The 24235-nt window shown below is 37.4% G+C and overlaps 1 protein-coding gene across 1 annotated transcript; it reads right to left on the reverse strand.

Moving 5' to 3' along the window:
- Window positions 1-5218: 5218 nt before the first annotated feature.
- On the reverse strand, window positions 5219-23977 carry Slc10a2 (solute carrier family 10 member 2). The gene is made up of 6 exons (XM_051169883.1): window positions 23601-23977; window positions 15369-15487; window positions 11351-11439; window positions 10017-10192; window positions 7611-7768; window positions 5219-5346 (listed from the first exon to the last, which is right to left on the reverse strand). The coding sequence occupies exons 1-6, from the start codon at window positions 23975-23977 to the stop codon at window positions 5219-5221; spliced, it is 1047 nt and encodes a 348-aa protein (XP_051025840.1).
- Window positions 23978-24235: the final 258 nt, after the last annotated feature.

Raw genomic sequence — 24235 nt, forward strand, 5'->3', positions numbered from 1 at the left:
GTGTCCAGTCCACATGTCTATTTTCAGTGTCTTGCTGATGATTCTGTATCTTTGGAGGGTTACAGCAGGTAAGCTCTGAATGAGTGTCTTCTACATAGTAACCTGTAATAGAATGGTATGTTTGAAGAGCTAAATAAGGTTGAGACCCCAAGTTTCTTCTCATTTTTCTTTTTAATTTATTCACTTTATACCTCAATTGTAGCATCCTCCCTTGTCTCCACCTGGTTCCATCCTCCCTCCATCATCCCCCCTGCCGCTCCCCTAGTTCCGGGAAAAGGGGAGCCTTCCTCCTCTATCGTCTGGCCCCAGCCTATCAAGTCTCATCTGGACTGCTTGCATCCACTTCTTCTATGGCCTGGTAAGGCTGCCCAGAAGGAGGACATGATCAATGAGTGGGCACCATAGTACATGTTAGAGATAGCCCCTACTCCCCATATTATGGAACCCACAAGGAGACTTTACTGCCTATTGAGTACAATTGAGCAGGGGGTCTAGGTCCTCACCATGCGTGATCCTTGGTTGGTGCATAAGTTTATGTAGCAACCTCCCACTCAACTTTGTTGGCTCCATTGGTGTCTTGCAGACCTTCTGTCTCCTCCAGGTCCTTCTATGTCCCAACTCTCTATTAGACTCCCTGTACTCCACCCCAAAGTTTGGCTTTTAGTTTCCGCATCTACTTTGAGATCAGCCCCCCCTTGGAGACTTTCAGAGGGCCTCTATGGTAGGCTCCCATCCAGTTCCTTCTTTTCAACCACTTCTGGTGTCTATTCTATTTGCCTTTCTGAATGAAAATTAAGCATTCTCCCTAAGGTCTTTGATATTTAGCTTTTTTAGGTCTGTGTATTATAGTGTGATTATCCTTTATTATGTGGGTAATATCCACTTATAAGTGAGTATATACCATGCATGTCTTACTGTGTCTGAGTGTAGTGGATATAAACATGTTATTGTTTTGATCTCAAGTGTGGGATGTGGAACAGACTTGTGTGAGGATGTGCGATGTTTGTCCACTGGAAACAGATTTGTGAAAGAACACATGGTGTTTATCCACTAAAAGAGAAACTGCCTCTTGTGGGGCATGATCTTTGCTGGCTGATAACCATCCTAGTACATACTCAAACCAGAGGCTGGGCTTTTTGGTTTTGGTATTGCTTCCCATTGTTTGGCTGTTCATTGCTCTGCTTCAAGGCATTCCTATAAAGAAATGCTCCAGAGAATGCTTTGAGGTACCAAGTTTCAGCTGTTGCAATGAATTCTGGCTGCTGCATTGTGGTAACCTTTGCTGAATTGTTGATTTGCTGTTTAATGGGTCTGCTGAAATCTTGACAATGAAGTGTGGACTTGCTCTGAGGAACTGAGTCTAAAAAGGTCTACCTCTCCTGTTCCTATTAACCTCTTTTCTCTCCTATCTAGGGTAGGTGTGTTGGAAGGGAGATATAAGCATTAAAGAACCCTAAATAATGTAGGTTTGAAAAAATTCAAAGCCTACAACTCAGTTACCTCACTCAGAGTGATCTTTGCTAGTTCCATCTATTTGCCTGCAAATTTCAAGATTTCCTTGTTTTTAATAGCCGAGTGTTATCCTATTGTGTAAATGGGATACCACAGTTTCTTTATTGATTCTTTGGTTAAGGGACATGTCAACAGAACAAAACGACAGCCTACAGACTGGGAAAAGATCTTCACCAACACTACATTAGAAAAAGGGCCAATATCCAAACACGAAATTAAACACTACCAAACCAAATAATCCAATTAAAATGGGGTACAGAACTAAACAGAGAATTCTCAACACAGGAATATGAATGACCAAGAAACACTTCAATAAATTCTCAATGTTCTTAGTCATCAGGGAAACGCAAATCAAAACAACTTTGAGATTCTGTCTTACACCTGTCAGAATGGCAGAGATAAAAAACTCAAAGGACAGTACATGGTAGTGAGGATATAGAGAAAGGGGAACACTCCTCCATTGCTGTTGGGAGTGAAAACTTGTACAACCACTTTGGAAATCAATCTGCTGCTTTCTCAGAAAATTGGGAATAGTTCTACCTCAGGACCCAGGTATATACTACTCCTGGGCATATACCCAAAAGATGCTCCACCATACAACAAGAACATTTGCTCAACTATGTTCATATGAGATATTTTAATACATGAGTAATTGATCTGTGTCTCTCTGTCTCTCTGTGTCTCTGCGTCTCTGTCTCTGCATCTCTGTGTCTCTGTCTCTGTCTAGTTTCTCTCTCTCTCTCTCTCTCTCTCTCTCTCTCTCTCTCTCTCTCTCTCTCTCTCACTCACACACACACACACACACACACACACACACATGCATACATCTATCTCCCAAGGGTGATGGTTTTATTAATGACACCATGAAGTACTTTTACTTATTTTAAATTAGCCATCACTGTCACATTGCTTTTAAGAGCCTTTGATTAATGTTTCTCCTGCATCATTTTCTTTGGGGAAACCTCAATTGGTATCACTGGGAGACTCAATTATTAGTGTATTTAATTAAGAGTTTCTTTCAGCCATTTTTCAAAGATCAATTTAAGATCTCAGAAATTCCATCTTATTTATATCCCTAGGATTGTGTAGTGAGGACCTCTTGACAGTATTTACAAAGACATTACAAAAATCATTTTCATTTAGTCACGCCTTAAAAAATTATGCATTTAATATGAAACAGAGGCAATAATATACATGATTTAATGAGCTTTAAAAATAGAGATCTGTCATTTTAGAAAGCTTAGCTATTTTTCTTCCATCTAGAATACTAAGGGAGAAAGTAAACTCACAAGCTACTACATTTGTAAGAAAGCAATATTTTATGTCACTCACATTATTTAATCAACAGGGAAGAAATCCTGCTGTTGCAGCTGCTGCCATCCAGGCCGTCAAGTTTGGCTGTGTTGAAAACTTTCACAGGGTACCTTTAATGCATCTGTTTTCTGCTTGATGAGGACAGTGTAGAAAATATTTAACAGCTAGACTTCCTTTTGCATCCTTGGAGGTACTCTATATTCCCAAGAGGGAAACCCATTCTTTCTTCTCCCAATCAATGCACAACGCCTTAAGACATTTCTGGTTCAACTGTATTTAGCTATTGATGGAAAAATGCTCCAAGTTGTTTGTTTATTTATTTTTGTATGTATGTATGTATATGTGGTCAATATCAGGTGTCTGCCTTTTGTAGCTCTTCACTTTAGCTCTTGAGACATAGTTTTTTACAGAAGCCAGAGATAATTTATTGGCTATACTGGCTGTGATCCTCCTGGCTCCCTCTTTCTAGCTCTTGGATTCCAGGTACACATTGTCATACCTGGCATTTTCATATGCATGTTGGTAGTAACCCTCAGGTCCTCGTGCTGCCAGAGCAAACACTTTACAGACTGTGGCATCTCTCCAGCCAAAATGTTTTAAATCTACCCCTGGAAGCCCTTATCCCGCCATAGGAGTTGCTGAGTTCCTATAATCCTTTCACACATTAGTTCCATTTGAAGTCAGATCACTCAAATGCAATATATTCTTTGGAGTCAACACATTATAAATTAAATGAGTCCGCAAGACTATGGGAATATTCAGAGTTGTCATGGGAATAGCCACTAAGGTCTAGTTAAAAATATGTATGTGCTTTGAAATGAAGAAAAGTAAATCAAGTTGGATCTCAGTAGAAAAGCCTGTTCAACATCTATGGCAGCCATACAAACCTTGCTGACTTTTACCACATATTATTTGGCTTCTGTCATTACACTCATCTGCGGCCTCTGAGGAAAGCTCTTCCTGCTTTTTTACTTAGGTACTTGTCATCATCTTTAAATTTCACTTCCTGACCTGAATCTTCCTGTAGCTACTTTCTGCCACACATCAAATTGGCCATATTAAGTGTTTTGACCATATTTTTAAAAAATCTGTGCTTTTCTTTATCATTCTCCATCTCTCTCTTTGTTATAAGTCATTTTTTGGACTCTTAGCCTTTTCCTTTGTAACTTCTGACACCTTGCTGCTTATGATGGCTGCCATAGTAATTTATATAAGTGAAATAAGTATTGTATTGGCCCATTTGGACCTGCTTCATACAGGTAATCCTTGAATAAACTTCACCAGAGTTCCAAATACTAATTGCCACATTCAAACTGTTCTAAATGAGCTCTGTCTTGAAAAATAAAGTGGGCATCAGTGGATCCTAGAGGTATGTGTGTGGGTGTAGAATTGACTTTAAGCCAATTCTAATTTGTTACTGAATTAATTAGTAACATTTTCTCTCACGTCTACTTCTGGAGTGCAATTGGATGAAGCTACTGTTCTAAATACAAATGGGTATACTTGTCAGCGTACAGTGTAAACATCACAAATAAATAGGTTGCAAAATTTCAAACTCATGATTCAAACGTCAGTGGAATACACTTACTTACATCAATCTTTTTACTATCATAAACACTGAAGAAGACAAACATATCACAGTAATAATGTGTTATATTTTAACATACAAAAGTGCTTGACTCTGAGTTCAGCTTACATATGACAAAGTTTCCAATTTGACCTATATTTAGTTAGGTCTATAGATGTTTTCTGATAATATATTAATGATAATTATCTATCTATCTATCTATCTATCTATCTATCTATCTATCTATCTATCTATCCATCTACCATCTATCTATTGACCTATCTACCTACCTACCTATTATCTGTCTATCAATCATTTATTTATATAGTCTATGCACATGTATTTGGCCTCCTAAGGAAAAGTTTGACATCTATGGTTGTAACCAACTATGGCCAAAAATATCTGGAAAAATGATGTATATACTGAACATAGAATATCACAGACTTAAAAAAAACATTATTTCCTAAACTATACAGTGAAACAACTATCTACATAGCATTTACATCATATTAAATATTTTAAGTAGGCTAGTATAGATCTGAAGTATATGGGACATTAATGCAAACCCTTTCCTATTTTATGAATGAAACTTTAGCTTCTGTGAATTTGATGCCAAGGGATATCCAGTCTTTTGTGGATACTGAGAAATGACTGAGAAATTTACACACTAAAGAATGGATCGCCAGTCCATTTATACCAAAATAATAAAATTTGAATTTAACTTTTAACATTTTTTCCTGCTGATCACTCCACTGAAGGAAATAATTGTAGTTGTAGTTTACTGAGTTTTGTTCTGTAAGTTTTCTTTTTTTTTCTCTTCAGTGCCTACTTCTCATCTGGTTGAAATCCTTTGTTTGTCTCATGAAATGATAACTTGGGGTCCATTTCACTGTCTGTTTTCTCTACAAACTCAGCATCAGTTTTTCCATGGTATTTCTTGTATATGACATAAACTGTGGGGAAAAAACAATACAAGGGAGGTCAAATAAATTTCAGAATGACACCTTGAAAAATTACTTTGAACAATGATTGCATTATATAGCTCAGAAAGCAGTTAGTATTTTTAACCAACTGAATATATTGTAAGAAACCATTTTTTTTTAAAGTTCTATAATCATCAGTATGGCATGAGTTCATGATGCTCTCATGGCTTCAGACTGTATATAGTACTGAACAGTAAGGAGAAAATAATTTATGTTGTATATGTCCTATCCCAGATAATGTGGTAGTCTTCTATTAAATATACTGTATGCTTGCGTACAATGTCCAAGGCTTTGGTATGAGAATCCCTTGTGGAAAGACTTGGGTCAGTATAACATGCCTACTATTTTGTCTTCATCCATTCTTTTCTGTTGTTGATCAGACTTTCTTTCTCCCATGGTGCAAGTTTTTCTCAACTCTTTTTAAAAATATTTTTTATGTGTGTTTATGAATATGTGCACATGTGTGTGTTATGTTGTATGCAGGTACATGTGTGTATTCAGATGCATTTCTATGCATGTGCATAAGTGTGGAGGTGAGGCGTCAACCTGGGTGCTGCTCCTCTAGAGCCATCTCTCTTGCTTGTTGAGACAGTGGCTTTCCTCTGGCCTGAAACTCACTGATGACTGGTTAGGCTAGGCTAGATAACCAGAAACCTCAAGCCATCTATTTATCTACAGTTCCTCAAGGCCAGACCTCTAATGGGTCCATGTGATGTTGTTCATGATATGAGACTCTTGTACTGGAAAGGAGACTCCGCTTGGGAAAATCACTGAGATACTAGTGTGATGTGCAGCCACAGGCACATGGATGCATATTAGAGCTGGGGAGAAAAATAATGCAAAGATAAGAGAAACTATCTCTGTGCATTTCATAACTTAATCTTCAGTATTTTTGCTATGCACTTTCACTTTTAATTTTCTATTAATGTATGATGAAACTTTAAAAGGAAGTTTCTCTGTTTTAAATAAGCCTTTAAAATGAGGCTTTGGATAGTCAAAGGTAGGAAAAAGTTCAAATTTGGTGAAGGCCATCTGGTGTGGACCAAATAAGGTAGAATGACATTATGCTATAACAGTGTAAAATTAAGAAATAGGAAAAAATGGCTGGGTAGTAGTGGAGCATGCCTTTAATCCCATCCCTTGGTAGGTGGAGGCAGGTGGATCTCTGTGAGTTTGAGGCCAGCCTCAACTACAATGCGAATTCCAGGACAGCTAGAAATATTACACAGAGGAAACCCTGTCGTGAAAAACAAAACAAAACAAACAAAACAAAACAAAACAAAAAAAGAAAAAAAATTAGGCTATTGGACCCATGGATTCTCACAGAGACCACTAACCAAAGAGCATGCAAGGACTGAACCGAGACCCCCTACACATATGTAGCAGATATGAAGCTTGCTCAACATGCAGGCTCCGTAACAACGGGAGTAGGGGCTGTCTCCAAGTCAGTTGCCTGCCACTGGACCCCCTTCCCCTAACTGGGCTGCCTTGTCAGGCCCCAGCGGGAGAGGATGTACTTAGTTCTGCTGCAGACTGAGGTACCAGGGAGGGCTGATACCCTTTGGGGGCTCCCTCTTCTCCAAGAAGGAAATCGAGGATTGGGGAGAGGAGGCATGAAAGTAGGACTGGGAGGAGAAGAGAGACGGGGCTGGGATCATGTTGTAAAGAGAATAAATAAATAAATAAATAAATAAATAAATAGGGGAAAACTGGACTATCTCTGGTATGTCTTTGCTTACTCTTCTTCAGTTATATAGATTTTAAAATTGATATGCATGAACTTACACATACATTCACCTTATGATTTTTGCATGATAACGTGGCTTGCCATTTTTCTGATAAACAACCTATTTACAAAGCATATCAAGATAAAGCTTTGGGGGAAAATCACCAAAACCTAGTTCCTTGGAGGCACTTAGAAAGGTGCACAATAATACGTTTCTCAAAGGTTAATATGCCTCTCTTACTACTGGGGAAGAGACTGTCAGCAGCAAAGATACATCTCTTTTGCTTTCTTTTTTAAAAAGGCCCATCAAGACTTATAATAAAATTATAATTTTTACATCAGCATATATGAAGTCATGATAAGTGACTTCCGTGGATGCATTTTCTTCAAATTGATTTGTACAATTCATTGCCAGGAATGGAGAATCTTTAAAAAATCTGCTTTTATCAAATCCAGGATTTATCGAAAAGCAACATCATAGTAGAATTTTATTAGCATTATTCCTTACTTCCTAAAAATATCGCTGCAAAGACGAGCTGGAAAACGGTATAGATGAGTGGGAAGGTGAAGACAAGGTTGAGTTCCTCAGGGCTGAAGGAGAGCTGTACAATAGTAGAACACAGCTGTGTGTTCTGCAACCCAGTTTCCAAGGCAACTGTTCGGCACCTGAGAGTAAGATGTAAAGGCGTTACATGTTATTTGGCTTAGTATGATATAACACAAAGGGAAGGTATAATGAGAGCATGCACACAGACTGCTGCACTTTTGTCTTTCCCCTCTCCTTCCCTAGTTTCTCTTCCTTTCTTTATCTGTTCTTTCCTTTCCTCTATCTCTCCATACTTTATTTTTCCTTTTCCTTTCCTCTCCTCCTCCTCCCCCTCTCTCCCTCTTTCTTGTTTTCCTTCTTTCCCTTTCCTTTCTTCCTTTCCTGTTCTCACCCTCTTCTCTCCCTGCCTCCCTCCTCCCCCCTCTTTCTTTCTTTCATTTTTTCTTTTGGGATAGGTCTCACACTATGCAGTATAGTGTCGGTTGTCCTCTAACTTGTGACAATCCTCTTGCTTCAGTTTTTGTATCGATGAGATTAAAAACATGTACCTAGATTTTATCTCTGCTTTTAACATGCATATTTAGTGTATGCTTTTTGACATATAAGTTTACACGGACTAAGTATATTAATATAAAAAGCAATCTATCATATATTGTTTTAAGCTTTATTTTATCTTAAGTCTTGTATACTCATCTGGGCATATGCATGTGAGTGCAGGTGCACATAGTGACCAGAGGCATTGGGTGCCCCTGAAGCTGGACTTACAGGTGGTTGTGAGCCACCCAATATGGATGCTAAGATGAAAACTCAGCTTCTTTGGAAGAGCAGTACATCCTCTTAACTACTGCGTCTTTTCTCTAGTTTCAATATATTTATAATGTGAGAGGTAGAATCATTTATAATAACATTCCATAGATCACAAAGGAGGTTCATTTCACCCATTCAAGTTATTTCCTTAGTAAAAATATAAAAAGGATCAGGGATCAGAAAATATAGAAGCCATGCGTTTATCATGGACATTTATTTTAAAATAAATTTTGTTTTGACTAAGTCTTGATTATAAATCTTCAAGATAAAATTAATGTTCTTAATCATCAGTAAGGAGAACTAAGATAAAGTAAATGTGTAACCCAAGGTTACACTAACTCCAGTGAATGAATGGTGGGTGTAGAATAAAGCTTGCGTCTGCTTGGCTCAAGCATAATGTGCCCCACATTGTTCAAGGTTGTTCATCTCTTTCTCAACTGCAAACTCATACTTGTTTCTATGCCCTATTTCCTGCTTGCCTATTGATTTAGGTGGACATTTGCAAAGAAATGTTTTTAGATAATGACAAGTATACTTTAGTGTTCATCACTTTTGGATAATGAGTCCATTTGGTGAATACACACACACACACACACACACACACACACACACACACACACACACACGGCTAAATCGACTATTTTCATGAAACTTACTATGCTTATTAAATAAAAGCACATAGCAAAGGAAAGGCTTTAATTCATAGCATAGGGACGAATGGAGAAAAACATCAGGGAGTTGAGGATAAAGGCCGCCAGTTTTACATATGGAAGATTTATATAATTTATGAACAACTGATGCTATTCAAATGTTGTAAATAGTGATTTAAGGAGAAGGATTTTGAATTTGGCATCAATATTTTCAGCTCCTATGGGTTGAGTATGTCTCTTACCCAAATTCAAATGTTGCCATCCTATATCTAACCCTCAGTATCTAAGAATGTGACCTTAAGTGTAAACAGGGCTATTGTAGATATAATTAGTTAAGATGAGATCATTAGGGTAGCCTGTGATTTAATGTGACTTGTACTTATAAAGGGGGCTAATTTGAACTCAGAATCATGCACATAAGGAATAAAATGTCATGAGATACAAGGAGAAGATAGGCATTAAAAGCCAAAGCGAGAGACTTACAATAAATTCTCCTCCACAGACCTCAGAAGAAGCCAACTCCATGCTGCCTTAATGATTTATGACCCATGAAATGTAAGCATGTGCCTTTTTGTTACCAAAATGACCCACTTTGGAGTATTTTATTTTTTAATTAAATATTTACACGAATGGACATTTTGTCTGCATATATGCTTATGTGCCACATGTGTGCCTGGGGCTTGTGGAATCCAGAAAACGGTGTTGGGTATGCTTGCACTAGTTACAGATGATTGTGACAGCTTTTGAATGCTGGGAAGAAAATTTGGGTCCTCTGGAAAAGCAGCCTGTACTTTGAATTGCTGAGCCATTTCTCTATTTCCTGTGGTTGGTTTATAATGGCACCCCAGAATACTATCACAACAGCTGTTATAAACTAAGATGCTCAATCCCACTAATCTCAACCTCATACCTGTACCAGGGTTGACCAGCTATTCTAGCCAGGAAAAACCCCAGGCTGTATCCAGCTATAGGAAATATAGTTCCTACAATCCACAGTTTAGGTTCTATGATCCAAGCACTTTGGTACAGTATTCCTCCAACCACAGCAATGAGCACTATGAGAATTGCACCTGCAATGGATCCAACCTGGAAGAAAAGGTACAAGTTAACCTATGTGTGTTAAAATGAGTCCAGAGATGTTTGTTAGGGATCTTCAAAGGTTGGGCAATATGTTTCTTTGGGAAAAAAGAAGAGATAGAGTTTTCTATGTCCTTTGAGCTTCATGCGAAGAGAAAAGCTTCTCCTGTGTTCTAGAGACTAAGAAAACACTAGGAAAATGTGTTCATACTTATTTGGCCCAAGGAAGATTTATGAGCTTGCAAAAAGCCTGTACTTCTTCACAAAAGGAAGAAAATCTATGCTAGTTAGATTCTAGCAGACCTATATTTTCAATATTTCTTTTTTTCTATCATATACTCTTTAGTAAACCATGAGTTTTTCTCAATTTTGACTTATTTTCACTTGTTATTGTGGATAAAATTTTGCCTAAGTCACATTTTATGCTTGTTATAGTCATAAGAAATAGATTAAAGTTTAATAAAAGTCAAATAATGTTAACCATAAGCCATTGTCATTATTTTATAACAGGTTTTTTATTACCATGTGTATGTTCACGTGTACATATATGCACATAAGTGTTGGGGTCAACATAGTTCAGAAGAGGGCATTGGATCCCCTGGAGCTGGAGTTGCCAGTGGTTTTGCACAGCCTGATGTGGGTGCTTTGTAACAGTGGTAGACACTCCTAATGTCTGAGCAATCTCTCCAGATTAATTTTCTTTTTTTTATTAAGCTTAAGATCATCTGGAGATGAGAACTTTGTGTTTTTTCCTATAAAATAACTCTTATTCCTTCATATCCCACAAGCTAGTATCTACCACTTTTTGAGCACTGAGTTCTAGGTTGTTCTAGGTATGAGAAATATATGCTATTCCTTCTCAGAAAGCTGCCTAGATATATTTTATATCATAATCTCAGCCTATATAGCAGCAAGGTCATTTGAGAATAGACAAAAACCAATTGGTAATGCTTGAATTGGTGGCTTAAATGATGAATGGAAAATTTCCCCTCAGATAGGTTCAGAAAGGACATTTCTAAGGAAGGACTTTATGACTGACATGGCAAATATTCAAGAAGGTAGATGGAATGAAAATAGCATAGCGGAGGAGATGGCAAGACCATTTCACTCTAGTTCTTACTGCAGAGCACTGAGTTGTGCAGTCTGTCCCATGCATGAGGTACTTACTTTAAGTATGATCTTTGCTTTTTGAGGCCACTTATGATTCACAAACATTCCAATTGAAACAGGAATAACAAGAGCAACCAGAGAAATGCCTAATAAAGATGAAAACAACATTAACCCAAGGAATAGAAAATGTAATTGGCTTGGAAAAAGCTTATCAGTGGTCCCTGTCTGCCTTCTTGAATGCTAAAAACAGAATATAGAATTAAGTGCACACAGATACACACACACAAATTTACTTACCCACATATATATTTCTATACACACCCATTTCTAACAGGTAGAAAAATTGTGATATAAGTAATTTATTTAAATCCAGAGATGACTATTTTAGAGTTCCTTATATTACCAACCTACTTTCATCCTATTTGTCAAAAATTTTGCTTCTTCAGTCTATTAGATACTTATATTGTTAGAAAAATATCTCCCCATAGTTTGTGTGTGTATGTGTGTATATGCTCTTGTGTGTGTATATGCTCTTGTGTGTGTATATGCTCTTGTGTGTGTATATGCTCTGTGTGTGTGTATATGCTCTTGTGTGTGTGTGTATATGCTCTTGTGTGTGTGTGTATATGCTCTTGTGTGTGTATATGCTCTTGTGTGTGTGTGTATATGCTCTTGTGTGTGTGTGTATATGCTCTTGTGTGTGTATATGCTCTTGTGTGTGTGTGTATATGCTCTTGTGTGTGTGTGTATATGTTCTTGTGTGTGTATATGCTCTTGTGTGTGTATATGCTCTTGTAGTGTAGCTAGATGATATTTTACACTGGCCCATTACTTCAAGTTGGTAGAAAACAAGATTTATAAATTTTAAAATGGAATAAAATATAAAACTTTACTAATATCCAAAGAAAATTTGAAGGCTAAGACTCTCTAGTTAAAATTCATTTCAGTTATTCAAATTCATGATAGAGACGTGGGAAAGCAAGATGAAAAACCATGCCCTAAACTTTCTATGAGATAATATAGCTAGTGACCTCTCACATAATTATAATTCTTTGTAGCTCAGCGTCCACCCAACCAGATAAAAGAGTCATACTTCAACTTCATGATCTTTGTTTACTGCCTTTCCCAAGACATGCTATTTGTATCTCTATACATTTAATGCTTGTTTGACAATAGTCCCTTTGTTTAACAGAGCACTAGAGACTTCGATTTCTCATGTGCTGTTTGTTTTTCAAATACTATTTTAAAGTAGTGTGAGGAAGTGAAACTAAATATGAAATTCTGAGAGAAGATGTTGGCAACTGTTGGATAGATTGACAGAGGTCTGGCTAACAGAGTGTAGATTTAAAGCATATACCTAGTAAGTTAAAATGAATCTTATAACAATTTCTTAACTGTGTCTTAGCTCTCCTGATAATGTATAATAGTTATTGTTGTTCCGAAATTGCTCAGCAGAATTAAAATAATAACTAAGAGAAAGATAAGAGAAAATAAAGAAAAATGAAGAAAGGACAATGAGATATATAAAGACTGCTCATACTCGGAGATAAGGGTATAAGAAGAGTTACGGAAAAGAGGTAGATTTAGTGGTCAAGTCTTCTAGAAAATCCCTTTGATTTTTCCTGCATCCAAAATTTTGAAAAGATTCTCTTTTTTTATTTTTAGACCACACCATAAATTTTATTAAGTTTCTAGGCTTTGAACTAAAATTGTCTTGGTACAACTGGTTTGCTCATTTGACCTATAGTTTGTCAATATTGGGTGAGCCTAAGATAACAGGGCAACATGAAGAAGACTTTGGAATGACCATGGCAGAAGAATTTACTCTCTGGGCAAGGTAAAGCCAATGAAGGTTGTAACTTCAAGGACCATTCTGGTTCTTCTTTACACCTAGCAGTGTGAGCCTTTCCCATGATGAGAAGGTGCTATAATATTTGCTCTCCAGTGGATGGGGGATCTGGCTCTCTCTTCTCCAGACTTCTCAATTTACTGACTTATTGTCCCTGCTCTATATGTAAGATGCATGTCTGTACAGATATAAAAAGAGATGTTTACACATATCAAAATAATATGCACTCTTTATTTAAGACTACATAGTGGGAAGAGGGGGAAAGAAAGTCAAGGAGAAGAGGAAGGATGAGAAGATGGTAACATGGACTGAAAGATGTGGCTTCCTTAGATTTCCTTATACAACTGGATAGAATGATGCCTGCTTCACTATGCTGTAGTGATATGCACAGTAATGTTGACATCAGGCACTCACTGCTGACACAGTTCAGCTTTAGTGGCTCAAGCAGCACAGGGGCTGATTTTCAGCACACGTCAGCATTGTCAGGGTTCAGCAGCACAGTTAGAATGGGAGAGGCACATTGAGCAATGTGAAATTGCTCAGAGGCACAGTCCTGCAGGGTAGGCTGGAGAACCTTCCTGTAACTACTATTACCAGCTGCCCAGTAAAATTGGGCAAATTGAATAATGACCCCTCAACAGCCTGATTTATAAGTGATGACAACATTTCATGAGACTCTCAGCTCATCTTGTATTCATTAAAAGACTAGAAAGACAAACAGAAAGAAAGGTCAGTTTGGAGAACAGCTTAGGCAGACATGAGCAAAAGATTAATTTTTGTGTTCAAAACTCCTTTTGTTTTCCTTATTTTTAACTTTCTGTTTTGCTATTCTTACATTTTTTTGACTTCTTATAAGGTCATTCTCCATGGATGTACAATCCATTTCTCATTTTATCATTTTTTCAAAATTTATTTGTTCTTCTTGGCACCATGACAGACACCTTTAGTCACAAAATTCAAGAGACAGAGGCAGGCAGAACTTTGAGTTTGAGGACAGCCTGGTCTACATAGCAAGTTCCAGGACATCCAGAACTGCACTGTAATATTTTGTTACAAAACAAAGTCCAACTCAACAGTATTTGTCTTAAATTATATAGTAAAAGTCACCCACATAGTAGTTTGGATTTGTAAATACTCCCATGGAACATTTAAAGAAGGGACTGAATAAGAAAAGAAGAATATTTTAAGGCTTAAATGATTTGTTTTGGCACTGAATAATTTCCAATCAAAATTGTTTAGTTAGCCCACAGCTTCTCTGAGATGCCTACCATATTGTTCACCCTTCAAACAGATAGAACTATTTAACTCATCTTCTGCCATTTCTTTTATTCCTAAACCTTAAAAGAAACTTCTTCAAAATGAGGAGCATGTAGGAGTTGAAATGAATAGAGGAAGAATCATAACTAGCAAATTTGACTTCTAGGACATGAAAATATGGAGAACACCATTAAATTGACTTTTGTATCAAGATGTGGCACACTGTTGAGGAAGGAGAATATATTTCATTCAGGAATGTCCTTTTTGATACTCATGACATCCACAATCCTGAAATCATGTCATGTTTCTCTTCTCTCTCTCTCTCTCTCTCTCTCTCTCTCTCTCTCTCTCTCTCTCTGTCTCTCTCTCTCTCTCTCTCTCTGCGTGTGCGTGTGTGTTTCTTCAATTTGAATGTGAGGCACAAAGATCCATTACCTTTATAGACTCATCAAAGGAAAAGTGGTGCCTCTCATCTGCCAGCAACCTAATTATCCTCAAGCCAGACTGCTAGGTTAAGGCTGTATTTTTGTTGTTGTTGTTGTTGTTTTTCGAGACAGGGTTTCTCTGTGTAGCCTTGGCCACCCTGGACTCACTTTGTAGACCAGGCTGGCCTCGAACTCACGGTGATCCGCCTGCCTCGGCCTCCCAAGTGCTGAGATTAAAGGCGTGTGCCACCACGCCCGGCTTAAGGCTGTATTTTTAAAGCTGTTTCTTTTCCATGTTAATTTGAACTGAGGAAAATTTAGCTTCTCTTCATGAAATCAACTTTTAGAATTTATGTTGCATCCATACTCTTACAAGTTCCAAGGTCAATTCATAAAGAAATTATATTTGGGGGGAAAAGTCTAGCCCTAGTTTGAAAAGAAATGATGCTTAGGTGTGAGCTTAGAGCCTGACTTGAGATCTTAGCTGGAACTTTTGTAGAGAGCTTAAGGGTAATATGAAGCATCCTGCAGATAAATTACTTACCAATGCTATCATAGGGAATCACAATTGTTCCTGAGTCGACCCACATCTTGGTATAGATGAAGAGGCAAAGGGGCATCATTCCAAGGGCAAGCAGTGTGGAGCAAGTGGTCATGCTAACACTGGAATGAAACAAACAGCTTGAGGAGGCTACCTGTGTTTTCTAGGGAAGATGTTCTTTCAGTTTCAATTGACTCAACCACACATGAGTTTGTATGGTAGAAATACACATTGGTTATACTTTACAGGGGCTAGCTTTTGGCAGGGTCACCTGAACTTGGTGTCTTCTCATGTAGTCTGCACCATCCTTCATTGAGTATCTGTTCTCAAAGATCATAGAGGGTAGTCAGTGTTGCTTAAAAATAATGATTGAAAGGGGTACCAGGAGTATGGGCTTGTGAACTGTTGCATAAAACTTTTTCCTTCAAGTGTAATCTATCATAACAGGTTGTCACTGAGTAGAAATGACCTTGGCTTTGTAGCTATGACAATGAAATAAACAGAACAGTACGATGACACTTTCCCGTAGCAAGGACATGGGGACGGTCAAAGGAACCCATCTAGGATTCCAGTCTGAAACTCATTTCCTACAGGAAGTGGAAGGTTGATTTCAGGTGGGACTTTGACCATTATCAGTTGGACTTTATGGTGATGTATCTGTTTGGGGGTTATTGACACTTCTAGGACTGACTTCTTCCCTGTGCTTTGTAAATAAGTTCAATAAGCTCATTGGTTCACAAAGTTGGACTTGGGTGAAATCCTTAGTTTTGTCTCTCTTTTTTAATTTAAATTTTAACTTATTCATTTTACATACTGATTGTAGCACACTCCCTCATAGCTTCCAAGTCTGACCCTCCCTCCTGTAGCCTCCCTCCCCACTCCTCTAGTCCTCAGAAAGAAGGAACCTTCCTCCTTTATCATCTGACCCCAGCCTATCATGTCTCATCTGGACTGCTTTCATTCTCTGCCTCCAGGGGTAAGTGAGGAATGAGTAGACACCAGAGTTCAAGTCTGAAGTAGTCCCTACTCCCCAGACTGTGTTACCTATTGACTCCATCTGAGCAGGGGATCTAGGGCCTCACAAAGCATGGTCCTTGGTTGTGGCATCAGTCTCTGTAGCCCCACCCCCTCCCAGGCCCAGATTTGTTGGCTCCATTGGTCTTCTTGTGGAGCTCCTGTCCTCTCCAAGTTCTTCTATCTATCCCCCAACTCTTCCATTAGAATCCCTGAAATCCACCCCAAAGTTTGGCTGTAAGTCTCAGCATCTGCTTCTCTTCCCTGCTGGGTGGAGTCTTTCAGAGGACCTCTATGATAGGCTCCCATTCTGTTCCTTCTCTTAAGGGTCTTCCTTGTTATTTAGCTTCTTTAGATCTGTGTATTGTAGTGTGGTTATCCTGTAGTATGTGTCTAATATCCAATTATAAGTGAGTATATACCAAGTGTTTCTTTCTGGGTCTGGGCTACCTCATTCAGGATGATCATTTTTAGTTCCATTCGTTTGCCTGCAAATTTCAATATTTTCTTGTTTTTAATAGCTGAGAAGTATTCCATTATGTAAGCGTACCACAGTTTTTAAAAATCCATTCTTCAGTTGAGGGTTATCTAGGTTGTTTCCAGATTCCGACTATTATTAATAAAGCTGCTATGAACATAGTTGAGCAAATGTCCTTATTGTATGGTGAAGCAGCATTTTGGTATATTCCCAGGAGTGGAGTAGCTGGGTCTTGAGGTAGTACTATTCCCAATTTTCTGAGAAATCACCAGATCGATTTCCAAGTGGGTGTACAAGTTTGCATTCCCACCAGCAATGGACGAGTATTCCCCTTTCTCCATATTCAAGCCTCCATGTGCTGTCACTTGGATTTTTAATCTTAGCCATTCTTGGGTATATAATGTAATCTTGGAAAAGATTTTCACCAGTCCTACATCTGACAAATGGCTAATATCCAAAATAAACAATAAACTCAAGAAATTAAACATTACCAAACCAAATAATCCAATTAAGAAATGGGGTATAGAGCTAAACACAGAATTCACAACAGAAGAATATCAATGGCTGAGAAACACCTAAAGAAATTATCAAGATCCTTAGTCATTAGGGAAATTAAAATCAAAACAATTCTGAAATTACTCTTGTCTCTTACTAGGGTAAGTAGATGTTGTTCACATCTTCCCTGGGCAAGTTAATGTAACATTACTTGTTGAATCAACAGAGTGCCTGACTGAGGAGGAAGATTTTGGTTTTCTATCTGGAAGAATTTCTTAAATTAAATTATGCTATTTCTAGCACTATGACAGAGAATAGAAAAGTTTTGAACACTGGTTCTTCCTGGACCTCTTCAAAATGATTTGGACATAGGGTACCTTCTCTGCTTATAGAACAGAGGGGTTTAATACTTGTTCTCTGGAGGCTGAAACTGGATTGGTAGAATGTGATGTCCCTTTTTTTTTGTGGGTCTGAGCAATGCATTGGACTTCTCTTTGTCATTGTTAACTCACAGACTAAAAAGAATTAAACAGCCAACCAGTGGTGTATGGTTTCTAGAGCAGTACCAAAAGGAAAGTAAGTTATAATTACTGTACATGTTCCCCTCCTCCACAACAAATAACTGCTGTAGTAAGCAAAGTACATGAAGATAAATGATTTTATCTCAATGCATCTGATAATAATTTGCATAAATTTGGAAAAATAATGGGTATTAATAAAGTCCATCAGGGGTCTTTACTTTTAGAAATATTTTTAAGTGAACAACCTTAAAATTAAGTTAAAAGATTATGATTAAAATATGTCAATAGAGCTAAAATACTATGACAGTAAACGAATACAAAAGACACATTTAGTCAAGCAGGATGTCCAGCTTTTAAGGCATCAGTCTCATAAACAAAAATGCATTTAAAAGACTTTTTGATGGCAGGGAGAAGTGAAAGACTAATATCATATGCTCTTGCCAACATATAAAACCATCCCTGTCCATCTGTCTATCTGTCTGACTTTCTCTCTCTCTCTCTCTCTCTCTCTCTCTCTCTCTCTCTCTCTCTATATATATATATATATATATATATATATATATATGTATGTATGTGTGTGTGTGTATGTATGTGTGTGTTTATGTATATACATATACATACAGTTTTAGACACAATGTATATATGTATATATAGTCTTACACACACACACACACACACACACACACACACACACACACACACACACACACACAGTCTTAGACACAATGTAACCATTTCCCTCTTGAAGTATCAGCATCTGTGAATACCAGAAGGAAACATGTATAAGATTGGGCCTATTAACTTTCTATCATGGCTGGGTATGTGAACTCTCAGAACTGTGCACCTTCCATGGATTTATACAGCCATTGGTTGTTTGATGATGAGACATATTTTCTGTAGTAGGGTAGCTAGCCATGAATTGTACATGCTCCTGTAATTAACATTTCTCTAATTATCTTGTAACCCCAACTAAATTTGTTTGTTCCTTAACCTAGATTTTTGAATAATCATCTGTTTGTTTCTGTTGTTGGTGTCCTATCTATGGTGAGTAACTGTTTATTCACATCTCCTCAGAAAAATGTCACACAATGACATATAACAACTGAAAGTAGAGGAGGACTAAGCATAAGGAGGCAGGACAAAAGTGTCGGGAGGACATTGGGAAGTGAATCTTTTCTTTGCAGGGGGGTGGAGTTAATCTTAATGAAGCAAAAGCAAATAATAATGTATGAGCTTAGGCATAATGAAATGTGCTGTTTTACATACTAACATCACCCTGTTTGTAACTAGTACACTGGAATTTGCATCCCTCTTTATTCTTTCATTGTTCTGACATTCTTTGTCTTAACCTGCTCCATAATAAAATCTCCTTGTTGCTGGGCATTTAGTTTATTCTCAGAGTGAAGAGGCAATTCAGGGGAACAGGATTCCTTGTCAGCTCATGATAAAGAGGAAGATGAGAATAGTTTTAACTTTAATCTACAAAACCAGATATTATAAGGAAGTCAGAATTTTTCTCTCTTGTTTTACTTTGAAATATCTTTGTAAAAGTTTGTGTGAACATTATTGTGCAACTTAAGAAATTGTATTGTGTCTTTAATCAGTTATTTATTTGTTTCATTTGTTTTATTAATATTGATTACTGAGTTGTAATTGAGAAATTTTGTAGTGAAACTTTATGGGAGAGAAAAGATGAAAGTTGAAAAATGAAAGGCTTTGTGGGAATAAAATATTGAGGCATAAGTGAAAAGGGCTAGAAGTTGCTGCTATCTTAGCTAATAAGAAGAACCAAAAAATATGTTGAAATGGTTCATGGAGAAGTTTTTTTTAGAAACAAGGAGAACAATAACTTCACAAATCAAAACTGTATTTTATGTGAAAAATTTAAGTTCTATAAAGGACATAGGTGTTGAAAATATAAATACTTCTGAGAGATCACATTGGAATGATAAAAATCTGCTTTATTCAAAAATTAAAATACAATTTGGCTTTAATTCTTCTCAAGTATGCCTATTAACTACTGAAAAGGTTTTATGTGTATGGAGGAAAAAATTTCATAAGTGAAGATAAGGCATGTATTGAGGAATTGAGTGTAATCAAGGATAAGGAACTACAAAGACTGCAATCAAAAGCAAAACACCACCTTCGAAACATCAGCAGTGTGTCTGACTCTGTAGACTAGGCAGGCAATAGACACAATATGCTCAAATGTCTAGAGCTAAGAGGAGTCCAGTAGATAGTGTCTGTCTGGATCCCAAATCTGACATTGACAGTAACCAACTGTGTAACCATGGCAAAGGTTATAAACCTCAAATTTTCTCATCTGTCAGTGCAGAAGACCCTAAGATTATTTGGAGAGTTAAAGCACAATTTTCTTTAAGAATTTATCCCTATATTTGGTAGCTCACCATGTCTAATAAACACTAGCTAGTAAAATAAGAATCAGCTTTGTTTTGTGGAAGTGACAAAGTTAGCTTACTGGGAGTGAGGATAAAAGAGTCAAGTGCAATTGGGTTGGTTCTCATGTAGGAGAGAAGAGATGAGTGTACATGTGCATGTGTTTGAAAGAGGAGACATTGCTTTGACAAGCCAAAGTGTCATGGATCTTGAAAATATCAATGAACAGCGAAGTGGAAAATAAAATATGTTATATTTGGCCAAAGACAAAGGTCATGGTTGGAAAAGCCACTAAACAGGAAACCTAAAAAGTAATAAGTATAGAAAGCAAATGACAATAAAAGAGAGGGAAAACTAAGGAAAGGATGAATGAGAAAATGAAGCTGAAAAAATGGAATGGAAATAAAGGAAAAAAATTGCATGGTACAGATGAGGTGATAACTAAAGATGGAGATATCATATACTCATTTACCTTTGTGTGGGGACAGAGTACAAACACAAAGAAGAAAGGAAATCTCTGTTTTCCCTGACCCATAAGCCTTGGTTACCACTAGATTACGTGTTTGGCCCCCTTAAGTTTTTCCTGACATATATTGTACATATGCTACCCATGTCATAGCTTAGCTGAGAATTTCTGTGTACTGACCAGATGTTGAAATAACAGTGTCCTAGGCTGGAGGTTATGAGATAAGTAGTTGAAATACTAGTTGCTGCTAAAAATCCATTTTTATTTATTTATGCATTTATTTTAAGTAATTAGAGATCATGAAATTCTGAGAATATATAATGGGGAACAGGTAAATAGTTTCTTCTTTCAGGGATCACATTCAAGAAAACTAAAGCCAAGTGGAATTGTTTTGGCACCATTTTGCATTGTTAGCTCTAGTAGTGAAGGCGACGTGTCAAATTATCTTCTTATCTGACATGCCTAGAGTTGAAGATGAGATGGAACAGGCAGTGTTCTGAGAATACAGAATAGAAACCTCATGGTAGAGAGGGCTGCATCTATATAAATTATTCTGAGACTTACATTGTCCAATACTCTCCCCAGAAGAGTGGAATCTTGGAGGCCTGTTACCTAGTTGCTGAGACTTCGTTTTTAAAAAAAGAAATGTTAAGCATTGTTTTCCTAACACAAGCATGTAATGTCATTTAAAATGTTTTTATTTATTTATTTATTTATTTATTTATTTATTTATTTATTTATTTATGTGTTTATGTGTGAGTGTGCATACATGTATGTATATGGGTGCCCACAGAGGCCAAAAGAGGTCATCCTATCCCCTAGAGCTGGACTTACAGCTGTGATCCACCAGATATGGGTGCTGGGAGTGATACTTAGGTCATACACAAAAACAGAAAGTACTCTTAGCCCCCCTGAGATATTTCTCTAGCTCCTAATGTTATTTTGCATTATAACATTACCATCTCTTTATGTCAGAGGCCTATTATAATTACTGTGGTAGATCATGGTAATATCTTCTGCATTATACTATTGATTGACTTATCCTTAGAATAAGTGGTATAGGGGAATTAATATGGTACCATGTACAACTGATCTTATGTTTAGCAATAATACATGCATTATGTTCAGGATTAGGTTGTACTGTTACAAGGTTATATTATTTAAAACTTACAAATATAAATAATAAGTAGTCGTTTAGTGTAGGTTTCAGGATCATTCCCTGAAGTCTGGGAGTTATGAGTTCCTGGACTCAAACTCTGTGATTGTGTGTGTGTGTGTGTGTGTGTGTGTGTGTGTGTGTGTGTGTGTGTGTGTGTGTGTGTGTGTGTATGTGTGTGTGTGTGTGTGTGTGCAGGTCATTGGCACAGAAGCCTAAAGAGTCCTGATTACTATATTGTGGTTCACAGATTAACTAAACAGCAATTGTGCTTACCATCCTGTGCTCATTCACAGGTCTTTCCTTTAAGGGAAGGAATATCTGTTGCTAGGCAGTAATTCTATGTCCCAATGCAAAAGTGAACAATGCATATTCTTTGTTTTCTAAGGCATCAGGAAAATAGCACCAGGTGGGAGTTGATGGCTAGTTCCCAGCAGCTCACCAGCCACGGCTGATGGCAGGTTGTTCATTATTTAGTAAACACCTGGTTCTGGATCAGCTCAAGGCTTAGATGAAATGTATGTCTTTCACAAGAGAGGAGGAAAATGACACTTGGCTATCCATCATTCAGCATCAGAACTCCTACATTAATCCTATAAATTTTTCTAGCTTCTGTTAGTCACCAGTCCTATCTACCCAGTGCTAGTTCAAATTGGCCCAAGTTGGATTGGACAAACATTATATTTAAATTATTCTGTTGAAAAACAGAGAAATAATTTTGTCTTTATTTTATAAAGAAGTTAGTATAATTAAATAATACTGCTGAAGAATGTTTTTCCTTTTAATTTCAGCAGAGATAAAATGAATTTATGAATTCTTTATTAGCTTTTTAACCAAGAAGTATTTTGTCCAAAGAACAGGCTCTTTGATAGGGTTTAAGATTTGATGAGAAATTTGAGCTTGTATTTGCATTCAGAACACCTTGTCATCCACAAAAAGTTCATCTTATTCAATTCCAACAAGACTTTCTCAGTTATGGCTTGTAGATTGGGGAAGAATTATTTAATGAAAAAACTTTGAATGTTTTCCCAGAAACAATAAATTTCTTGTTAATCAAATTAAAATTCAAAGTGCAAGCATAATAATCCAGACTATAAAAGACTGAAAGATACATATCAAGACTTTCTTTCAGAGGCTGATCTTGATTTAAATCTATAGATACACACACACACACACACACACACACACACACACACACACGGGATGACAGAGAGGTAACTATCAGGGCAGAGTAGGAAGCTGAAAGGAAAGGAGAGAACAGAGAAGATAATGGAATGTATGTGATATGGAAGCAGGATAGGAAGTGGACCAGCAGGAAGGAGAAGGGGACTAGGATGGTAATAAAAGATGATTAGGAACAAAGTATAATGATATATATGTGTGTGTGTGTATATATATATATACAAATGTCACACAAAACCAACTACTTCATGTGCTAACTAAAAATAATAAAGATACAAATTAAAATCTAAATTACTATTTTGTTTCAGAATGATAACTACAAAAATGCACAGGCACAAAATCAAAGTCCCCACTTCTAACAGCAAAACTGCTGTCCCAAAAGGCACATGGATGCACTTATTCTTCTAATTTAACTCCTTAGTCAGACATTTAGACAGTGCAGCAGATGAAATGGATGTTGGAAAAGATACAGGTTTTTAAGTTTAATTCCAGCTGACTGCAGCAGTTGCAGGTGTCTCTGTCTTACCTGAGGTCCATGTCTCCATCTACCCAATAGGCCAGGATATTGGAGCCAGTTCCACCAGGGCAACAACCCATAATTAGCACCACCACAGCCTGTAGAGGAAGGATACCAAAGGCCACAGACAAGATGAAGCCCGTGAGAGGCATGATTCCAAACTGACAGAGGAAGCCCACGAAGATACCCCATGGCCGCTTTATGTGTCCTAGGAACTTCTGGATTTCCACGTTGCATCCCATAGAAAACATCACCATGGCCAGAAGGGTGGTGAGCACAGCACTGAGCACTGTACTGAGGGTGGCATTGTAGTTGCTCTCAGGTAGTAGGCAGGAATCACCTTCACAGAGAGTTGCGTTTGGGGAACAGACAGAGGAGCTATCCATCACTGTCTGTGCTGCGTAAACGGCCAAGTCCAAAGAAGCACCAGTCCTCTGGTTCTGTCTCTACTGCCAGCTGAATAACACCTTCAACATGTCAAACTTTTAAACCCTTTCTAAACATATGGTTCTTAGTGTCTCTTTCAAAAGCCACGTAGGAGAAGCAATAAAAAACAATAAATGCTAGTATGTCAGTTTCGAGAGGCTGGATTACAACCTAGCACAAATAATGAATCATAAAAGTTCATAAAAACTACTGGCCAA

The sequence above is a fragment of the Acomys russatus genome, chromosome 27 (genome assembly GCF_903995435.1).
Source record: "Acomys russatus chromosome 27, mAcoRus1.1, whole genome shotgun sequence".
Classification (NCBI taxonomy): domain Eukaryota; kingdom Metazoa; phylum Chordata; class Mammalia; order Rodentia; family Muridae; genus Acomys; species Acomys russatus.

Excerpts from the sequence above, each read along its gene's own strand:
- Slc10a2 (XM_051169883.1), bottom strand. The coding sequence starts at position 23,977 with ATGGATAGCTCCTCTGTCTGTTCCCCAAACGCAACTCTCTGTGAAGGT. Across the intron at positions 15,488-23,600 it reads GATGGAGACATGGACCTCAG|TGTTAGCATGACCACTTGCT; the intron begins GTAAGACAGAGA and ends GTTTCATTCCAG. Across the intron at positions 10,193-11,350 it reads AAGCAAAGATCATACTTAAA|GTTGGATCCATTGCAGGTGC; the intron begins GTAAGTACCTCA and ends CTTTTCTTCCAG.